General features: G+C 33.3%; 1 protein-coding gene across 1 annotated transcript in view; it reads right to left on the reverse strand.

Annotated features, from left to right (window-relative positions):
• Nucleotides 1-23,843, reverse strand: part of LOC129234585 (guanine nucleotide exchange factor DBS-like) — a 226,753-nt gene that overhangs the window by 48,074 nt on the left and 154,836 nt on the right. Inside the window, exons 2-6 of the mRNA XM_054868612.1 lie at nt 14,798-14,881; nt 11,922-12,036; nt 9,421-9,511; nt 9,213-9,326; nt 4,861-4,977 (exon numbers count right to left, since the gene is read on the reverse strand). Of these exons, the coding sequence (XP_054724587.1) occupies nt 4,861-4,977; nt 9,213-9,326; nt 9,421-9,511; nt 11,922-12,036; nt 14,798-14,873 (513 nt within the window). The 5' untranslated portion in view covers nt 14,874-14,881. The remainder of the gene's footprint in view (nt 1-4,860; nt 4,978-9,212; nt 9,327-9,420; nt 9,512-11,921; nt 12,037-14,797; nt 14,882-23,843) is intronic.

Here is a 23,843-nt window from a genome sequence, read left to right on the forward strand (position 1 = left end):
AATTCTTTAGATGAGCGAAGAACATTTTATTTCTAGAAATCGGCTTAAAATATTTAAAAAATTATGTTATAAATAATCATCAATTTTAGTTAATTTTGAGAATTTCAATCAGACACTAGAAAGTAGATATTGGTATAGTGGAAAGATGGCTCGTTTAGTTTTAGACGGAACTTCTTGTTTATTCTGATACAAATTTATGAGTGAATGCTATGTTTTAAAGCAAAATAGGCATATTTACTCCTTTATTTAAATGAAACAGAGAATAAAATCACTATCTTTCAAAATAAGAAATGCAGTAAACCTAACTCTCAAATTCTGTGGGAGATACAAGGTTATTTGGGATATACACTGTTTTTATTTCCCAATAATAGAGCATTCGAAAAGTGTTGCTCGATCTTAGATATATTGCACCCTTTTTATGTCCCTTCCCTCCTTTAAAAGGAAAAAGCCTAGCTCATAAACTTTTTGAACAGTGGCGCACACAGAAATTTCTCAATGGGGGGGGGGGGGGGGGTCCAAGATCGAAGGTCCACCATTGTCCATTTCATATTCCAACACGTACCAAACATATTCTTTTGATTTTATCAATTTTCGGGAACAAAAAACATTTAAAAAATTACTTTTCATTAGTTATTAAAATAAATTTTTGAATAACAAATACTTAATTAAAATACAGTAGACTCTCGTTTCAAGCGGGCTTATTTTATGCAGTTCGATTATACACAGTTTAAAATTTGACACCTTCATTTTATTTTACGCAGGTGTATTTCGGTTTTACGCAGATGTGGCAACGCAAACAGATAAAATTTTCCCCTTTTCAAAATCCTAACTCCTAAAGATTGCAGATTATACATAACAAACTGCATTTTGTCGTGCTAATAATCAAGCTTGGGCCACCGGAGACATTTTATGTAATTGGTTCCAAAGCTTTTTCCAGAAGTAAAGTTATTAAACTCACACAGCTCAGAACTCACTGGAAGAACAGCTTTTAGGAGTGACAAAGGTGGCCAAAATCAACGAGATCAATGACGCACAACCAAAAACATTCACACTGAAAATTTTTTGCCATTCCTAGACAATAGAAATGTTCTTTCTGATTTGTTAGTGAAAGAAGATTCTATCATGGAAAAGAGGCATGTGGTCATGGATGCGTTACTGCTCTGCAAAGAATCAGAGAAAAATTCTTAATGACTGCCAAAAGAATATCACTGCCAACTCATCTTTATAAACAGAACACAAAATTAATTTATGTTTTTTTTATGCATTTTGCGCATAAAAATCGATATAAGTACAGATTAAACTTATTGTACAATTAGTCATCACTAGAATAAAGTAGTTCTTTTATCTACGGAACCTAACCCCATTTTAGCACTACTATTAAGTCTCAATTTACGCGGTTTCGATTTGCGCGACATTTCCATGGAACGCAACCCCCGCGTAAAACGAGGGTTTACTGTACCAGAAAGCACAAGAGTTAATGTATGTACTTTTCTCATAGTCAAAGAGAACAGCGAAGCAAAATCCTTATTAGAACAGTTTATGTTCACATACAGTTTGAATTTGTTGAGGAAGACAGAGAGAAAAAATATTTTTTTTTTTTTTCAATTATTAAATCTAATTATTTTTACCTTTGCTTGGAATTATTTTACGTACTACAAACATAGGATTATGCTCAATTCAAAAAACTCGAGGGCTATGGGAGGGGTCCAGACCCCCTGGACCTTCCCCTTGGGTACGCCACTGTTTCTGAACATTACTACAAACGAGGCTCTCCAAACTTAATTTTTTGGGAAGGGATCACTTTATTGATTGCAACATCAAATTTTTCTGAATGATAAAATATGAGCATGCGCACATCTATCTAATAAGGGACATTAGGAATCATGAAAATGTTTTTGTTTCAAATTGCAATACTGTATCCAAATTTGCAAAACTTTCAGTCAAAATAAGCAGAATAAGGATATTTCTGAAAGATCATAGTGACCTCAAAGAAAAAAAAAATCTTAAAAGTTCAATTTAAATGAAGTATTTTTTATCACTGATTTCAAATGGGCGAGACTTGTAAGATAAAGGATGACAAATGAATTTGAGAGATAAAGGAATCCAAATTAAGTGGTTAATGCATGATATTTTACCTAAAGTTTTGATTCAAAATAAAATTTTCTTTATCAAAAAGCTTATTTACCAGTAGTTTTTCTAAATGACATCATGAAAACTTAAAAAACTGTCTTTTGGAAACACCAACAAGTCAGAACTTAAAAAAGGATGCTTTTTGTAAAATTTACGTGTGAAGAAAACTATTTAGAAAAAAAATTAAAAATAATTAACTGTAATATACCCAAGTTGTGAAAGTTGCCATTTATTTTTCTTACAAATGAAGTCTTCTTTTGATTTGGCATTTTGTTAAGTAAATTTTAATACAGAGGATTTAATTTTTGAATAAGTACTACAAGATATTAAGGTAGACACTACATAAAGGCATAGACTTGAAATATTGAATACATTTTTAAAAGTAAACACTATTAATTTGAATTTCAAACAATTTCAACTGCAAAAAATTTTACCTTAAAGTTTAGCTAAAGTCATTTCAGCAACAATTTAAATTTATTTGGGCCAATTAATTTTACTTTAATGGCACAGACTTGTATGGAATATATAAAGGTCAAGATATTTCTCACAAAAATTCTGCAAATAAAATATCATCGTGTTATATGCATCATGCAGATAGCCCAGTTATTCCATCCAGAGACTGGATTCATCCTTGTTGTGGACTCATCAGTCTGGAGTAGAAAATAACCAACCAGAGGCAGTTGTGATCTCTTTGAAGCTGAGAGTGCCACACATGGGTAGTTAAAGTAAATTTATGACACCAGCAGGAGGCCTCAGCAAAGGTGCGATTCAACTCGTCAATTGGGGGCAAAGCTTGGGTATTAAACAATAAGTTACCACCGTTAAACCAGAGACAAGGTGGAACAACATGCAATATACCCACAGCCTGATTATTCCATCAAAAGACTGCAGTTCTGTCATTGCTATGAACTTGAGTTGAACTGTGCCAATACTGTTGTACCTTGCTGGTGTGCTAAATTTACTTTAGCTACTAGTTTGTTGGTATTCTCAGGTTTAACAAGATGACATCTGCCTCCAGAATTGTCAATTCCAAACTGAGGAGTCAATATCAAGGACCAAACTGCAGCCTCATAAGCAGGACCGAGGGGGGTGGGGGCTTCGAAACCTGAAACGTTTAGATAAGTAAGACAGAAGGCTTTTTTTTTTACCTTCTTATGTGAGACAAGGAAAATAACAAAATTTTTTTTATTCTTAATTTCGTAACTATTAAAGGAGTGAAAATTCGAAGAAATACAGAAAAACCAATTCTAGTTCTCCTTTCCTTCAAAACATACTTGAAATTTAGACACTTATTAGGACTTCCTGCTCTCTGTCCCCAATTCTATTCAGGTCCGCCCAGGGCCAAGTCCCCTTGCAGTTTGGTAGACTTGCCGCCCCCCCCCCTCAAAGCTCTTATAAAACGTACACTACACCAACTTCGAGCCGAGGACTCCTCAAGGGTTGGTCCCCTAGTTTCCGATTAGAGTAGTATCTGGTTACCAAGATGTGCCAAATTCAGATCCTTGATACACCCTGTGTAAAAAATGCAAAAATCATGATTCTCCCGTTTTTGTAGCTTACAAGTATTTCTCAAGTAAAATTTTTGAGACTCATATGTTTCATGACTTGCCATTTGTTTAATACCAAATTCAGTATTTTGAAGTTCTTTTTTTATGGCTTGTTTTTATCTTACTTCTACTGAAAACTGTCAATATTTTAAGCATGGGGAGGGGGGGATGTAAGTTACTCTACTCTATTTCATTTTTTGTACTACTTGTCATTAAAGAAAAAAATGTTTGCTTTGAGAAATATTACGTTTCATTTACTTTTAACTTAAAACAGGCGTGTTATACAAAGTTACAATCATTTTTTAAGACTGTATAATCAACTTCTGGAAAATGCAAATGAAGTGCTCTAAATAATTTCAAAAGCTTTAGAGTCTTTACAAATTATTTAAGTTTTTGAAATGCCTTCAGAAGTACTTCAATTTTATCTCTTATCAAGAAAACAAAGTCTGGAATTGTCCGAATTGCCAGAGTACTACTCTTTTGTTACTTCTTTTCTGAATCTCCACCCCATTTCTTTTAAAACATTGTACAAATTTTACTATTGAGCATTTGATGAAATGAGGAAAGGGGGGGAAGTTGGGGAAATGATCAAAAACAAACCACACTAAAAGCCAGTATGAGCAAGTGACAATATGCTTCCCTTTTCTCCTCCCGTTTTTCCTATCCGTCGACAAAATGACAACAATTTGTTGATCAAGTTATTTATATTTTGATTGATCTTGACTTGCAAAAGAGAGCATAACTTTTGAAAGTTTTTTTTTTTGCCTATTTTTCATCATATTTTTGCAGTTTCAATTACCACTATTAAGGCCTCAAAAATACAGATTTTTACATCTATTTTTCAAAAATTTTCCCGGGGAACAAACCCCCGGACCCCGTGAAAATATAAGTATTCTACATTTTACTTAAAGGGAAATAGAAAAGAGGATAGAAAAAGGAAAGATATCTGGAAGACAAAGTGGCTACTAAAGTTGTAGGTAGAGCTAGTGAAGACTTTTTATACAAAATGACTTTAAATAAATCAATAATGATTATAATAATAACAAAACAAAGAGCTTTCTTTAAAATAGTTTTTTTTTTAAGGATTTATTTCCTCAAACAAAATGCACTATAAAACTAATTAAATTTCTTCAATTTATGAATTCAAAAAGTATGGTCAAATAAGATATAAAAGTATTCTTACAACTCTTTGCTGTATCCACTCTTCATGGTTGTAAGGTATCGTACCCCCTAAATCAACAGTGAGTTGGCTGGGATCAATGTGATGATGAATATCCTCAACACTACTACAAATCATAAGCTGCAAAAGAAAAGCAAATATGTAACTTTCATCAGCTGATTTTACCAACTGTATTTTAAAACCAAATTAAGCATTTTAAATCCATTTCTTAAAATTAATTTTAAACTTAAATAAAAAAATGAATAATAATAGCATTATGATAGTTAATTATTTCTTTATACAAATTTTTCTGCCTAAGAAAATATGTTTAAAATTGTTTAACAGAGGGCCCTTTTCCTCCTGTTTTGTGGGTACTCTTTAGTAAAGATTTAAAAAAAGCTGGCCTTTATGGTAGAGAAACATTTGTCCTTACAACCAACTAAAAAGTAGAAAATTTCAAAAATTTGATTTAAAAAAAAAAGACTGAAATTTCCTTTTCTTTACCAAAACAAACTTAGGGCACCTTTAGTGATATTAAGAAAAAGCTGTCTACATACAGTTTAAGTACAGTGAAGAATTTGATGCTTGTATGCAATTAAATTCGGTTCAAACAAGGAGCTAAAAAATTTTATCTTTCAAAAACAGAAGAAAACATTCATGGATCCTTTATGCCAAGAACAGGTGAATAAAATTAACCTAGGTGTCTAAACCATGACACGACAAGTAGAAACAGGGACTTAATCAGAAAAAAAAAAAAAAAACATTCTGAATAGCCACTGATTATATTTACCGGAATCCACTGGTGTGTCTATTAATATAATGCAGAGTTTCAGGCTAGACAAGGAAACAGCGATTTATTTTTTTAGAAAGGGGAATTTTTTCCCTTTCATTTTAAACTTGTAATGTAAATTAAATGCCTAAATGACCTTGAAATATAAAAGTTACGTCCTAAATGGTCATTTTGAATGTTTCAGTTTTAACTGTGAGCAATTCTTACAATCACTAAAGGCATCCACATTAGGGTGGGTCATCGTCCTATGGTAAAAAAATGAGTTACAGATTTCCATCTTGCAGGGCAAGAAAAAGGTGCCAAATGACGTTTTAAGGTTATTTATAAAATTTCATTCGATTAGGAGTTATTTTTTTGCCCCTGGATTGAGTTTGAAAAACCCGTATTTAAGGAAAAAAGTCTATTTTTTATTTACAAAAACGTTTATGATAATCATTAATTTCCAAAATAAAAAATTTACATCTTAAAATAGCTTGAAAGTTCTTACTATTTAGTTTTGGCGTAAGTTTCCGGGACTCCAGTTAGTTCTTTTTTGAAGCTTCTCTTTCTGCCCAATGTAGTTGAAACTTACTCAATTTTAACTGCCCTTCAACAGGGGTGTCTATCCCCATAGGGTGATGGTACCCCCCCCCAGCCACATGCTGGGAAGTAACCCCCAAAGCAAGAGCCACCCCCCCTCAAAAAAAAAAAATCTGTAAAATCAATCCTCTTAAAAATTTTACTGCTGCAGTCTGCACCATGAACCCCCCTGGTGGGTACCCCCGCCCTTCAACAGCTTGTGTGTATGGCATGGCAGGCATAGTAAAGTTCTTTTTTGCCTGAAACAAACAGTTGAATATCTTCTTCAGAGATTGAATTCAGTATTGGTGGATCAGGCACATTTTTCCAGTCATTGAGATCAATGTAAGATTCTGCATCAAACTTAACAATAAGAATGTGAAAAATTTGTCTTTTGGGAGCCTATTTTGTTGAACACTACAAGATTCTAAAGTCCAACAGGCTGCCAATTCACGGATGTGCTGTTCCAAGTTTGTCAGCATTGTAATAAAGTAAGTTTTATTGACATACGAAAACACTGTTTCTTTGGATTGCGAAATCTATTTTGTCCTTCAACTCGGTAGATAAATATCTAGTTGATTTTGAACAACTGCCGAGCCAATCTGCACATTAAGGGTAACTTTTGATAACAAACCAGATTGGAACATAAACGTTGACGACTTATATTACAAGATTATTAAATTTTCAGCAGGAGATTCCACTGAAACACACAAAATGTTGAAATTCGATTAACACGAGTTAGTCATAGAAAATGAGACCTTTTGTTAGGCTTTGGCTCTTGCCAGGGCAGATTTTTGTGCTATTTTGCGCTTCCCATGAGGCATGTTTTTCTCAATAATTTCTGAACTGGTGGGGTAAAGTACTGCTGAAGAAATAGCTACTCCAACCCTGTTGGATACTTCCTATCTATCACATGTCTGTGAAAGCAAATTTAAGTTCACTGTATTGCTTGTAGTAGTAAATTTATTGATATAAGCATTTGAAATTTGAAGCTTGCAAAAGTCCCTTGAATTCATCCTCACTGCTCGTATCCAAGATGTGATGAAGTAATGATGCTAAAACTATCTTTACTTTCTTCTTGAGGCTGAAGCTGCAATTTCTCTTCCTCTCTCATGTTTTTGTTTTTTCCCTCCCCGGACAAATATAGTTGTAAATATCTTTGCATTTGCAAGATGAACAATTTACTAGCTTGGTAAAATAGTTCTGATTATTTTCTTAGTTATTTTTGGATAGGATTTCAAAAGATTGCTGCTGCATTTCAAGAGATTTTTAGCATTTCTTACTAATTTACACTGCACGGTAGGCAGGGAGTGTTTGACCTTATCCACACATTTCAACCAATTTTAACAGCTAAAATAGCAAGTGTGAGTTTAAACCACGTGTAAAGTTTCATCACTTGTTTGTGTAAACAAAGTAACATTTATTATTATTGCCATCATACATGGAACGTATCCTGTTTGCGTAAGGAAATCCAAACTTCAAACGCAATCCAGCGGCAAAAAGGCTAATCAGAATGGAATAAAATTTCACACATTAGTTTGAGACCATTTGGCACCTTTATTATCCCCTGCCCCTTAACGTTTCCAAGAAAAAAAACTTTGACCCACCCTAATCCACATCTACTTCCAAGGCCAATAGACTTTACAAAAAAAAGCAACTGTTCTGATAAATGAAAGGGAAAACTGTCAACTGAAGCTGAAAAAAGATTTTTGGTTCTTGTCAGGGGTTGAAATTGTTAAAAAAAATTATGTGTCATTGAGATCTAGCTTTTGTTTTATTTTTTTGTTTCAACACTAAAATGTGTTTGCTTAAACCTTTAAAAATAATTTTGTCCGCCCAAGCCTCATGGCAAAAGAGGTCCCTAGCTAACAAAATATTTTTATAATGAGAATAGGCCCTCATAACCCTGTAGGGGTGTCCACTAAAGTGTCCCCCCCCCCTCCCGCCAAAAAAAAATATATATATATACTATACTCAAATTTTGTACTCACGCAGTTTGCAAGATCAATCAATCGCTAAAAATATCAAATAGAAAAAGTTTTAAATCCCTCCGTTGCATGAAAAGCCATAAAACAATAAAGAAAGAATTTATTTGTTCAAACTCAAGAAAAATGGCAACAGCTAACTTCTTATCAATGAGATCTTTCACGCGAATTAATTTCTGCAGCCGATAATTTTATTCGTATTTATCCAATGGATTGTGACTTAAATTGGAATAAAAAAGGAACTATCGATCAAATTTTTTTCGAACTGGTGTATAAACATTCCCAGTACCAAAATTAACAAACGGTGAAAGTTTCATCCAAATCTGCCGGGTAGTTTTTGATTTCATGGATGACATACAGACAAACATTCATTTATATATATATAGATTATTTCAGAACATAACAACCTGATATACATTCTACATTATAAAAGAATTTGTGAAGAGTTTTTAACACTCATTGCAATATACTACATAGTAAACAGATTTAATTAAAAAGAAGCAAGCAAAGTTTGATTAAAGCGAATCTGTGAAACGAAGGAATACTTTGGTAACTTGTACAGCTAGAGGTATCCTTCAAGAATACAGCAGTCCTTACAGGTGAATAAACGCCATATACTGGGATCGGCAATTTGTCGTAAAACTAAAAGCTGTAAGGGGGTTGAATTCTCCCCCCCCCTACTGGTAAGATTAAAACCCCTCCCTTTATGAAAATCTGGACATGGGCCTGTATCATAAATATGTGATTACTTCCAATTGAAAGACTTTGTTCAAATATATTTGATCTAAAAACGTTAAGAGGGTGATGGAATATCATAGATGAGAATTCTAACAACTTTGGTGAAAATTGGCTCAATTGTTTGAAGCTTCAAAGTAAGACTCAAGAATGAAAACACATTTAAGAACCCTAACTTAAATACCCTTTACAAAGTCTGAACAGTCATACAAACCCTCACTCAAACAACATCCAACATTTATCCAATTAAAAACTTTATATATGCAGTTATAGCTGATTTGTAATAAAAATGAATAATATTCACTCACACGAAATTTAAATTCTTCTCTAAAGAACTTGTTACTGACTTCAGAGATTGCTTTTTGGAAGAAACCCAATGGACGAAGAACAAACACAATCTGAATTAAGCCAGGGAAGTAATCCTGTAAAAAATAATTTTACTAAAGTAAGCATGATGTTCCAATTAAATTTAATTATGGCTATATATATATTTACATTATAAGTCAAGTACATTACCGAAATTCTTAAGAGTACTGTTTTCACAGAGCTCCATTTGTCATTCCTTCGGTCTATGATGAGTACAAATCCCAAGTCTGCTTCTTGTAAACTAATGATGAAAATGTATCAATAATTGAAAACAAAGTAAAGCAAAATATAATAAAAAATACTTCTAAAGAAATACATTAGCTACCTAAGTTTTAGTTTTCGTCCCCTTCCCTCTTTAAATACACTGCCCTTGTGGGGAAAACAAAGAAATAATACAGGCAGCGATACTGCTAGGATTTTTATCTAGACGTGAAAGTTCTTGGTATTTTTAGGGTATATTTGAGTGAAATATGTAAACACAGTAAAGACAAATTGTGATCAATTCAATGAAAACAACTTTTTTAAGGATGAGATGGTAGTTGGCATGAAAAAAACCCCAGAAAAGATGCGTATAACTTTGATTTTTAACATTCTGAATGTTTGACATTCTGTATTTAAAAAATTCACAAACCATACAAGTGTAACATTCAAAAAAACTCCAGTTGCTGTTCATCTCCCATTTTCCACGATGCTAAATTTTTGTTTAAAATACAAAGCACGAAAACATGTTTCGATAAAAGTTACAAATCACGCAGGATATTGAATAGACAACGTTTCTTTGTTTATATTTGACTTCTTTGACAAGATTCCACGGATGCAGTTAAGAGTAAGTTTGGTTTGAGTAGTTGGTCGGCCGTTGTTAACCGGTTAGCTTCACAAGAAGCTTGTGTTTGGCGAGCTTTACCGGTAGCGACCAAATGGTTGATCACGTGTCAGCAAATGACGTCAGTGCATGCTAAAGCATTGAAGCTGACTTCATTATTTTTCATGTGATCAACCACCGGTTAGCTACCGGTTGCTCAACGAACTCAACCACTAGAGGACCAGAGGACCGCAAACAAAGTGCTTTTCTGGACAAACACAGAAAGATTTACAACACAGATAGAAGGGGAAAAAACCAAGGACACCAGTAAAAATCGAACCCACAAACTTCAACATTCGAAGCAAAGCGTCTAAAACACAGCAACGGAGGCTCATAGACCTTTTGGAAGGTTCTTCTCGATTTATATTAGAAAAGTCCTATGATCTACATTTCGGTTAATGAAGGAAAAAAAAAACTTTTTCCGATTCAAAGGCCACATGAGTTATATATTTTAAGGGGTTATTAAGAGGGCATATTGAGGGTCATTTTAAAATATACTCGGCAACACAACTGCCTACGCGCAATTCGCAACTCCAATTGAATGTATGAGTCTCTAGTCACTGGTTAATGGCGGCTGAAAGAGGTAAAACAGACAGATGCTGTACGTATATCTGCTTTTAAGCTTTGCAGTGAATGATGATTATTTTTCTTCGTGTTTTTTTCTGATGACGAACCCAGATGCTTAAAATCATGAACGTATGATTAAATTAAATATTTCGTATCAAATGAATCGCTAATCGTCCTTTTGCAACATTCCCAAATAAAAACCTCTAAACGAGAATTTTTAAGCCAAGGCCGAAAAAAGGCTTGTGTTAAGCTGATTTTCATCTGCTACAGTTAGAGTACCTTCAGTGACGGTGTACTCACAAGTGACATCATGTAAATAAGTTCATACAAGACAAACTTGTAAATTACTGCTGCTGGCTGCCTCACTAGACATTTACTCTTATGTTACTACAAACGGAGCTTAATGTTTTTTAACCTATCAACTATTAAAGGGACCTCAAACTATGAAGGACTGCGTGCCAGGCACTTTGCCTTCAGAAGACAACACAATAGATGGTGGTGGCATCTATGGACAATTCGAGAATTTAGAACCAGGACAGGAGCCGAATAACTTTCTGGTCAGGCACCCTCAGAGGTATCGTTCGACTTGGAGGACATTGTGACCACGACGGTGGATCTTCAACCAGTGAGGATCGAACCCGAGACCCTCCGGCCCCAAGTCCAATGCCTTACCGATCAGCCCACCATGGCCCCCGTTTTTTAACCTCTGAACCTGACAAAAGTATTTTGGTGGATAAATTTTTTCTCCATCAGCTCAATTTTGCATTGAGAAAATGGTAACTTATAACGTAGAAATCCGTGTCTGCAGTTCCCAGAAAATCATGCAATTTAACGTTGAAATATATCTTTTTACTTTTTAGCACAAAAGTATTTCCTACTAGCAAAATTTCTTGCATCAACCTTGACAGATCTTGATATTATACTGACGACGTCAGTATTAACGTGTTTCATACCACAAAAAAAATTGCATAAAGATTTAAAAGCGAACGTGATCGGTATGGTCCGTAGGTCCGTCGGTATAGTGTTGGAAGGTAACTTGATCGAATATGTTCTTAGGTTTTAGATGTGGTTTTGTTAAGGTCAGTTTTCATGTAAATGTTCACTTTAATATTAGCTGGAGTTAGAAATGTATAGCGACCAACTTTATGAAATCTCCATCCAACACTTAACAATAGGGGCTAAAGTAATAATTATTGCTTTTTCCAATTTAATTAAAACTTACGTAGGCACATTGGTGAGGTACAGAATCAGTTTGTGGTAGTCTTCATCACAGAGACTCCAAAATGTTCCTGTATCTGGGAAGATGATGATGGGGTAACCTTCAGCTGTTCTACCGCCTGGGGGAGAAAATCGAAAAGATTAATTTTCAGACTTTTTGTCTAGTGCTTTGAAACCTCAGAGAACAAAGTAATAATGCCCTCAGAAAAGTCATAGGTTTATCAATGCACTTTAATTCGCTTAACTCAGTTATTTGCTCAGAGCAGAGCAACATGGCGATGATTTAGAGAGAAACAGTAAAATTCATTCCCACTGGGTAGTTTGATTCATTTAAGACAAAGAGCCAGTTTGGGGCCATTTCAACGGCATAAAATTTCATAGTGAATTTCTGTAAAAATAAATATTTATCACTTCCCTTCCATATGTCCCAATGTTGAGTCATAAATTGACTTTGCCCTTTTTTTTTCACTTAGATGAAACATAACTTCTTTTAGCGAAATTTATGCCGTTCTGTGTACGAATAGATGTTCACCGTATTGAGAGAAAGGAGGGAGAGACATCAAAAATCACCACATCAATCAACCCCAGTAAATTGGAGCTTTAAGGAAGTAACTAGCTGGGTCACCCGACTTTGTACCGTCTACCTCGAAAATAAAAGTTATGTCAAGTGACGTGTGTTCAAAAATCAGACTTGAAAAAAGAAAAAAAAATTGCGGCAGATTGCGGAAAAATAACTTAAAAGGAAACATTCTAAGTCCCCCGATTACAGGAAAAGTCTCAAAACAAAAGCCAGAATTTTATTTGTTCACATTCGAGAAAAAAATGGCAACAGATCTCTCTTCTCAATGATTTTCTTAACAATGACCCGGAAAGTTGAGATGAAGCACTGAATAATAATTTGAATGGAGGAAAGCCTTTGAAAAATAGGAATTTTTGGTCTAAATTCGAAGATTGACCTCTGTCGAAATCCTAATTAATAGTTTTTAGTTGATATCTCCGCTAATTATTGTCGGAGGATTATGTTAAATAGCCAAACATAAAAATAGGAAAATTACGAATCTATCGATACCTGGTAAGATGGTCAGTTCACTGGCGTTCGGGAGAAGTACCTCGGACATCTGAACTATCTACATTGTAGATAGTTTAGATAGATAGATAGGTACATACGCTCAGTTTTATTATTACGTAAGATAGTTTTAAATTTTTAAGCCCATTTTCAATCCTTTTAAAGTATTTAAACTTTGAATTTTGTTGTTAAGTATAAGCAATGAAAGAATTTTTCAAGAGGAAAAAAATAGAAAAGAGTTGAAAGAAATGTAAGTTCAAAAAACGTTAATTGATGCTTCAGCTCTCTTACCCTCATATTTAGACGAGAGCTATATTTGCGTTATTTATAATTTTTTCAGGATTTTAGCTATAGTAAGTTATAGTTTATGTTAAACTTTTATTTACGAGAAAGTTATGCTGTTACAAAACATTGAAAACAATTTAAAAAAAAATAAATAAAAAGACAGGAGCTATAGTTTTTAAAGATTACTCGAATCATCGAATTAGATCAACTGTGCTTAGCTCTCCCTATCACTTGCGCTTCAATCCGACCCAATAGTGTACTTCTTATAAGCACTGTGTAAAAATATATACGCTCCCAAAGTAAGGAATTTCTGTGGAACTTTCGCTTAAAAGTAAAATAAGAGGACAAAATCGGGAAAAAAAGCAAATAAATGAAATAAATTGCCGTGAGACACATACACGAATAGTTCTAATCAAAGTTTTGCCAATTCTTATTACTATGATAGAAAAAGCGAAATTAGAAACACTTATATCTGCTGTTTTAATTAATTGAGAAAATTAAAACATGCTGAATCTTATGCAGAAAAAAGTTCTTTCGAGTGACATGGGACGTTAAGGGGTGTGGGAAATATTTTATTCTTCAATAGGCAATTTATATGAAAATTAAAAAAAAAAAAGACTAATTCGAAATTAAAAAAAGAAAAGAAACCCAGGTGCATTCCTCCCACCCCCGGCTGTAAGTCAGTCTGTATCTAATTTCAAGGCTGTAAGTGCCATGAGGTCTTTTGGACGCAAGCCTACCACAGCCAAGGCTATGGTCGCCAAGTTTTTGTTGACAAATTTGACGCAAGATTTTTTTAAAACCTAGTTTCAGTTTGACAATATTTAGCGAGTAATCCATTTAATCATAGTAAAATTGTAGATATTTGGAAAGTGAATCTCTATAAAACACTCTTTTGCATGGGTTTTCACAACAAAATATGGGTGTAATTAGTTAAAGTGGTTTCTTGCTTACTCTGAGGCAGGTGTTCTCACTTTCTATTAGTGGGTTCATAAAGTTCATTGTTGCATAAACTCACAACAACTATAAATAAAAAGAACAAGGGGAGGGAGAACCTTTTTAGCAGAGCATGTGTTTGAACGTACATTGAGACCATGCATGCATAGAAAACTCGTTTGTTTAATTTTAGTTTGTGACGTCCAACCCTAAACTTATTCGTGCTTTTGATGCTAGTCGAACTTCGGGTCTCATGACATTATGGGGCCCCACGCCTAGACGTAGTATAACTGGATTCACAACACCGTAGCGATCGCCGCTAGCGTTGCTATTGAAAACGTGAAACTTGAAGTAAACGGGCAAAAGCGTAGCCTATGCAGTGAGTTGCAATGCCGTTTTCCTCTCATGAGGCTACGGCAAAAGTTGCTTGACTTTCCGGACGTTTGCCCGTTCATTAGAAGGGCTCGCTTGCCCATGGAACCGATTTCTTGTTGAGTATCTAGTTATTGTTACGTCTGTGGCCTCACGTGGTCACTTTTTCTGCGTACCGTTAGACTCGCCCCTGCTTGCGGATTAAAAAAATAATTAATCACCAGTTATAATGGCATGACGAGCTCGAAGAAGATTGGCCACATCTTTGACGGTCAACTGGCAGCCGGCTTCCTCCATTGCTTCATCTACAAAGAAACAAAACACATATAACTGTTTTGAAATCTTTATGGTACGTAGTTGAATTTTTGGTTATTACACATATATGATCAAGTAATAAAATAGTCAATATACAGGGAGAACTATAGTTAAGGTTACTATTTCAAAACGTTTTAATTTTGAAACTACTGATCAGAAGAACTTAATATTTCGCCAGAAAAATCTTAATGTCATAGAATTTTGTTTGGCGAATAAAAAAAAAGTTCTGAAATATGCCGATAGACGGTGATGTCAGAGTAAAACAAGGGCATGTTATTAGTAGATTTTTTAAGCACTGAAATTTTGTTTGCCGAAAAGATACAATAGATTCCAAGGGCATAATAAAAATGTTCGTTGGAATATTTCAAACTGTTTTCTATTGGTTCGTCTAATTTTGCACCTTTAACTATATTGGACCTTATGAAGTCGCTTTAGAACATTCAATTTTAGTAAATACAGAGTTGATTTTTCTTTTTATAGTTATAAGTTGATACATTATCCAAGATTTGTCTAAAAAGGGGTTAATTTTTAATGTGTCGCTGGAGTCTCAAGTAGGTACATCGATGATAGTCCAAGACGGGGTCATCCCCGTTTTACGTGGTATACGTAAGTACTTATGAGAACATATCTTACAGGATTAATTTCAACAATACAACATACGAACATAAAAATGAAACTGAAAAGAAGAAAATAAAAACCCTTTTGAAGACATTCATACACAAAAAAGTTTTATTCATCACATCTAAAAATATTTTTAAAATTCAGAAATCGTAATTTAATGAATTGTTTTACATTCAAGTCTCTGATTATACGGAACAGTTAAAAACAACTGATCGGTAAAGATGGTCTCACGAAAGCATGAATCGAGCTATTCAAACTCATTGTTTGAAGAAAATGTAGAGTATAGGAGAGCATCAGAGGCCTAAAGTGATGATAAAATAACTATAGAGCGGATAGTGAGAGAGGCTCGACAGAAAAAGAAAAGAAGTTGATTCAAAAGATGTCTTTTGAATCTACTTCTGTAAAAAAGGCTTGGATGATTTGAAGGTGGTTTTCGGAAATAGGGGCGGATTCTGACTAGAATGGGGGAGGAGGGGGGAAGGGGCTCATTGTTCTATTGTGTCAGAAAATAAATGACGCTGATAAATATTTGTAACAACAAAATATAGATTTATTTTAAAGCAGACGAAATAAATGTGAAAAATATGTTCTAAACGTATTCATTTGAATATCTTGAGTAAAAGAAATTCTTAAGTTTGATTTGACTTAAAGAATAAAATCAGTCATAATTACTAGCGTTTAAAGTCAAATAAACTTATAAAATATACAGAATAAGTAAAAAGTACAAATCATTTAGATTAATTTTTACAAGCAAATAATCTATAAGAATTCCATCTTTTATAAAATTTAAAATTGGAACAATATTTAAACTTTTAACAAAATTTTTCGCTCTTGAGGAACCCTTATCAAAGTTCCAAGAAACCCTAATGTTCCGCGGAGTTCAGGTTGAAGATCTCTGCTGTACTCCATGTTTCTCAAAAATAGGTTTCCCCAATGAACAGATGAACTCTGTACAACTTGTTTCACTTCCATCGTACTAACAGTGCAAAGAAAACAACCGCACTCCCTCTCCCTACTGCAGCGGTTCCCAACCTTTTTTGCCTAGCGAACCCCTTTCAAAATCTGTACGAGTTTAGCGAACCAATTGTGCACCAAGTACTAAGTGACAAGCACCCCCTCCCCCCTCCAAACACACATAGTAATATCTGGGAGATTTTTTTTTTTTTTTTAAGAAACAAAATAACAATTGAAAAACTTTGAAGCACAAACATTGCTACAAGCTAAAATGGTAGTTAAAAAAATATTACAAAACAATTCAATGGAGCAAACCCAGAGATAATTCTTTGAGTTTCTGCCCACTATGAAAAAATTCTCAATGGAGTGATTGTGGAACAAAGAAAATCAAAGTTTGGCTCAAATGTCTTCTCTGACAGTTTCAGTCTTACACTAGGTTCAACATTTCATATCCTTCTGCATTTATGTCTATATGCTAAATTCATTTTTCCCATGGAAACTTTCTCCAAAAGGGGTAATAAAATTTAAAATATTTTTCTGCCACTACAGTACATTAATTCGTAATGCTAAATCAGTCAATTAAAAAATGATCTTTAAAAATATCTCTCAGAGAAAATCTCAGATGAACAAAAAGATTTTTTTCTTCCAATAAAATCTAGTTGTTTGATAAGGACATTATGTACATTACTGTACATTAATCGTTTGAGTAACTGAAAAGTTTTCTTTTCCTTATTCTAAAATGCGGAATAAAATGGTAGTTATGTTTATTTTTGAAAAATAATTATTACATAAACGGTAAAATTTTATGCTCATTTATTACAAGAGAGTTTTTCTGCGCAAATTTCATGAGTTCCTTTTTTACAGAGCGCAAATTTTCATTTTTTAATTTCGTAATTTTTATTTTTTTTTTTCGTACCTTACTATAGCAACAAATAGCAGTTCCATTGCACTTATTGGGTCACTCACATTTTCGGTGAAGCACAAGAGAAGCGCACGAGCACTTCGTCGCACTCAAATGGTATAGAGACTAAACAGAAAATAAAGTAAAGATGTTTTGAATTCTCCATGTGCTCCATATAATGTTTCCATCAAGTTCAATCGAATTTTCAATAAAACGAGAAAACTGAAGTATTCACATGCTTTCATCTGAATAAATTGCGTTTTTAATTGCATTAAAGAGCATTTTTTTATTCGACAGAATAAACAATCAACAAAACAATGGGTAAATGAAAAATTTAACTCAATTGAATAACAAAAGAAAAATTGTTTGACAGAAAAAATAACAAGTTTTATAACTAGTAAGGGTCCTATTTCCTGAACGTTTCAAGGAAAAAAAATCTGTATATTTTAAAAAGCATAATACATCCCATTTTTTTTATTGCAATTAAACTAAAACTTACAAGTACCACTTTTATTTCAATTCTTTTTTCTAGGCATCTTTTACACAAGCTGAAAAAATACCTTTGTGCTTGAAAAGTGAAATAAGAAATAACACTGTTTAATTGCACAAAATTGCAGATTACTGCATACACGTGCTTCGGGATTACTTTCGTCGGATGTCTTTTCATCCATATGCTCACTTATTTTGCATTGAAAAAGAGGTTCCTCGTAACCCTGAAACACATGTATGCAGTAATCTGCAATTTTGTGCAATTACACTTTTTATTTAGTACTTTAATTTACTGATATGCAGCACTTGAGTGAATTAACAAAACCAAATATTAAAAAAAAACTGCATTTAAATCCATCTATATATTCTATATTTTTCTATTTGAATTTTTTCACATGTAGAATTCCGATCATAAAAACATTTTCTTGGGAAAAAAATTCTTCATTTTAAAATTCTCAAAAAAAAAAAAAAAAAATCAATTTTTCATTTCTAACGTTGCTTTCTAACCGTAACTATTCAAAACGTTCTTCGATTCACACATTCTATTTCGGAGATACTTTTTTCATATCCGATGCGCCGATAAAGAGCTTTTATATATAATGCACACATACATACACGAAATCTTTCACCGCCTACAAGAAAGAAGGCAGACTTCTTTCTTTATCGTTTGAGCCGCACTTTCTACAAAGCCGTCCTTTCGAAAAAGGATGATAGTTGGGTCTTTTCCCGAGATTTAACTTATCTCAAATTAACTGCTGTTGCTTGCCTCGGCAATGTATTTATCAGCAAAACTCTTGCTTGGAAAATATTAATGGCATTGGTGATAACGTTTAGAATTCCCCTAAGAAATAAATATACTTTTCATTTCTGAAGTTATATTTACTTTCAGTCGTCTGTTAAGATGCCTTGAAGTTCTGGGAAAACTTTTGGTGGAGGGATTTTGGTGACATTTGTAATCTTTTTCAAAATGTTTTGATTTCCAAATTTCTTCTGATAATGAACACCTAAATTTGGTATCCTAGAGATCTACCAAAAATCGATCTGCTACAGTTTCACAGATTCTGAAATACGATAATGTGATGACTAAATTTATCAATTATAAATGCCCACTGTTAGCAATTTCCGATCCTTTGGCTGAAGTAGTTTTTTTCTAAGACTGAGAAGCTGCACGCTCCATAAAATAAATCTACTTATAAACTCTCGAAGTATAGCCCTTCTTCCTCCCCCTGAAAAGGAATATGAAAAATTATTTGAAAGATTTAAAAAAAAAAAAAAAAAAAAAAAAAAAAAAAAAAAAAAAAAAAACGCAAAATTTGTCGTCAAGTTGGCGACAAAACTTGACGACCAAAAAACTGGAGATATATCGCCAAGTGTCCTCCATATTATAACACCACTTGAGTTTACATCGAAATTAACAATGATTTCCCCTCCCAAAAAGGGGCAAAAGACCCCTTTAGAAAACCCAAATGCAATCAAAAGGGAGGTGCACAACTAGACCCCACTAGGAGTCTACGTACCAAATTTCACCTTTTTAGGACATACCGTTCTTGAGTTATGCGACATACATACGCACATCCGCATAAACGCACATACATACATACGTATATACAGACGTCACAAGAAAATTCGTTGTAAATAAATCGAGAATCGTCATTATGGATATTTCGCGTGTCTATATGTTCTTAGGCACTTATCCACGTGTGGTCGAGTTCAAAAAAAACTCAATATTTATTTGGGTGTGAGTAAAATGGAAATTAAGGTCAATTTTTGCGTGAAATTTTTTTCGCGAACGCAATACTTCCTTTTTTGTAAAAGGAATTAAAAAAAGGTTGTTGCTAAACACCTAATACAGCTTCTGAATTAAAAAAAAAGTATTACTAAAATATAACTCTTTATAACATGACTGCAAGTCGGATGGTGATGGCTCTGTAATTTGAATGAAGCTGTGACATTTAGAAATATTTCTGTATCGATGATGTTGCACTTTTATTCAAATGTGATACATGAAGAACTAGGAGCATCTGTTTATCAAATTTCATGCCAGAAAATTGTTTACAGCAGCAGTTTTTCTTTGTGAAGATATAACAATGAGTGCTTTGAATGACTAAAAGATTTTACCAAGGTTTCATTATTTTAAAGAGGTTCAATGCAGCTGCTAATCTAAACCTGGGACTTCAAAACTTTAAATTTGTTCTATACTTGTTCTATTTCTTCCCCTAATTTCTCTGTTTAATTTTATTCTAAACTAAGTTCGGTAATTATGCTAGGATTTTAAAAATTATTTCATTTATTTTTTATCATCCTCGCTTTTCAGCTTCTACTTCGTTTTACTTTTTGTAATTTTCATGTTTTCCTTCATTTCTTAATTTATATAGCCTCTCTTTTTTGCTTTTTTTGCAGCAGTCAATGCTATTTGTACAATTTTTTTGAAGAAAAAGGTGACTGATGTTACATATTTTAAAAAAGTTTTAAATAATTAAATTCAACTATTTCTAAATATTTAGGGGAATAATATTAAAGATATAATCATAAATGAAGAGAATATAACATTTTATAAACTTGAGTTTGCTTTTGTTTGTGCAATGCAAACTGTAAAACAATTTTGTCACCGATGTTACATTAGTGTGAAGCCTAGTTTAAAAACAATTTCTACAAGATAATTATAACAAGTTAAAGTCTCTTTATGGTCTAATCTCTTCCTAGATAAACTTCATTTCAATAAAATAGTAGATTATAGACAAAGCGATTAATTTCCTAAGTGAAAAAAAGATTAACTTTTAGAATCGCATATGTAATGACACATGGGCACTGAGTAGTGTTGTCAAAATTTGCCTATAAAATTTACAAAAAATGAGTTTATTACATTTTAGCACAGTTTTTTACAAAATAGTCTTTTTTACCTCATATGAAAGAAAAAAAAAGATACAATGAAGTTTTTTTTTATTGTGATGTCCCTAGTTTTATGGACATGCCCATTAGTTTAAATTTGATTAGTGTTAAGTTTAAGAATTTTTTTTTCTCAAAAGTTCCATTTGCAACTGAATTTTTCATAAAAGCTACCAGATTTCTTTTTAATCTTGTCTGATAACTGTTTTGGACTAACACTTGTTTAAGAACATTTTTTAATGCTCTTTCTCAAAGTATGTAAATGATGAAGTTAAATTTTTCAATAGCAGCTTGCTTGCAGAAAAATCTTAAAAGCAGCTTTTTGAATGTAAATACGTTTAAATCATATTTATGCTATAAAGTGTAATATTTATTAAGTATTTTTAACTTTCTTTGAACTTTTGCCTTCACATTCAAAATGTGTAATGCTACTAAATTTTAAAAGACTATTTTCAAATATTCACCTTCCATGAAAATAATTTCAAGAACATATAATAAAAAAAGTTGAAAATCATTAAAACTTTTAAAACCAAATGATTGAAGACAAAGAAGCATTTCTTTTGTCACGCATTGATAAATGTTTCTATAACTAAGCCTCAAAACATTTACTTCAATTTCTATCTGCGCTTGTGACGTCACGCTCTGACGTACGTATTCTTTATTTTCCGTATCGAAATGGCAACGTTTGGAATCATTTTATGATGCCAAGGGGATGGACTTAATATTCATTATATGTGCATAAAAGCGCAATATTTCACTACCGAGCGAATAATAGCTATCTCTAACGACAACGCTGCCCAAGGGAGCTGGCTTTAAATAAATTCAGTTGAGATGTGAGCTATGTTCTTAAACAGAGGAGAATATATAACAGTTAATAGCAATGGCATTTATTAAACGGTGAAATTTTACAAATTGTGGACATTCATGTTTCTGTGATTGCTCTTATAATGAATCATGACGAATAGCATGATGAATGTTTTAACACGCACCAAGTACAAACGCAACATTTAATATGATGACTGCGAGGGACTTTCATGTTTGCGATTTGACTTGTCAACTACTGTCTGACCACGGATTGTATGGAAAGACAAACATCCGTTTTACAGCCGGAAATGGACGAATCTATTATTTTTTACCGATGTCAGCTTTTGCAGAAGCAGAATCTCATTCAAATGCGCGGAATACGAGCATCAAATTTTTACTTTCCCCCCTTATTCACATAGATTCGTCTTATCTGGACATTTGAAAATTCCATGCAATCCGTGGTTGGACAGTAGTTTGATATCAAGAGCAAATTGATATTATGGAAATAATCGGAAACAACAGTTTATAAACCTCATTTATATATATATATATATATATAATAGCCAATGATCGAGTAACGCCCGAGTTTCAACAATGAAATTTGAGCAACGGCATGATAATTCGATAATATGTTTTGATAATGTTTAACATGCAGGGAAAGGCTTCATTGTGACAAGGTTGAACTGCATCCGGTAACTTAACTGTTTTACTGGTAAGACTGTGTCATTTCAGGGGAATGAAGAAATGAAAAAGGGGTCAACAATGAACGCTACCTACTGGAGTTTAGGGTTAATCCACTGGAGTTAGGGTTACAATTTAAACTATCAAAATATCACCAAACATTCAATTGCTTCGTTCAAATGTGGAAGTAATTTTCGTCCGTCATATCTTGACGGGCGATTCTAGTAATGAATAGGAACGAATTACTAAGTGTCAAAATATGTGATAAATTACTTCTTTTAAACGATTGGAAGGAACCGTTGGCCATGAGTTAAATATTTCAAGTATGTATAGTCGTACCACTTATCCTCCCCCTCCTATAAGATATTTTCTTTCCAAATAGCTTAACTTGATGCTAACCCATTGTCCCAATGAGGACAAACTGGCACAACCCTCCAAGTACAGGCTTCATACTGGTCAAGATTGTCGATTCAAAAACCTTGAACGCCTTCACAGTGACAAAATTAACGAAAACAGTTTCAGCGGTTTTCTCTATGTAACGAGTATGTTTCTGTACAGTCGCGGTAATTGGTTTAAATCTGCTTTTACTAGTGCAAAGACTGCTTTAAAAGTGTCCGCCATTTGCTATGTGGATGGAAAAAAGCAAACAAATAAATTGTCATTTAATTCAATTCCTTTTCTCTATTCTATTAAAAGTTTCTGCCAATGCAACCTTAATTTATCCATATTTCTATGTTAGAATGTATTTCTGCAGACATTACAAGTGAGTGAGTACGAAATATTCTGTCATAAATAATTTTTTACTAACTTTCGCGTCCCATACTGCAATTGGCGAAAAATATTTGGGGCAAATTTATGCCTTTTATAGGGTAAATATCATGGTTGTTTGATTTTTGTTGGGCAATAAAAAGTCCTTTTAGATTATTTAGCTAGCTTTTATCTACAAAACATACATTTATTTATGTAAGAAAAAATAAAGTGGTTTAAAACCAATTTACATTAAATTTGCATTTTTTTTTTTGGAAAAAAGCAAGCCAAATATTTCGTGGAGTGGCGTCCTAAATATAAAGCACTGTTTTTGACTTAAATGTTTCTCCATTGTCATAATTTCAAACTTAAGAAAGACACGAATTGCAAAGAATACATGACTGGCAGTGAGTAAAGTTGCTATCACAAGCAAATGCTTTTAGGCAACTTTTGCTCAACGAACTCTTACCCTGTACATTTTCATTGTCGATGTGTTCTGTGAAGAGTCATCCAAATGCGATTCTTTGCTTTTTTTTTTCTTTCCGAAACATTGTGCATATGTCATTGTGTCAGACTTTGTTCATTTGGAATGACCACTGTGACGTCATCACATAAAATATCTTTTGCAGTCGTCACAGCAAAAAGACAACGACATCAATAGGTATGTAGAACAAAACTATGCTTTTAAATTTTCTCACGAAAATATGGATAATTTTCTTGACTCATGCATGAAACTGCTAATTAAACTTACAGAATTGAAAAAGAAAATGTTGGACTGTAAAGTTGACTTGAAATTGCGATTGATGACTGAGGGATTTATGGATTTATTGAAGCCGTTATATTAAAACTGATGACCAAACGAAAAAGAT

The sequence above is a fragment of the Uloborus diversus genome, chromosome 1 (assembly GCF_026930045.1).
Source record: "Uloborus diversus isolate 005 chromosome 1, Udiv.v.3.1, whole genome shotgun sequence".
In the NCBI taxonomy this organism is placed as follows: Eukaryota; Metazoa; Arthropoda; class Arachnida; order Araneae; family Uloboridae; genus Uloborus; species Uloborus diversus.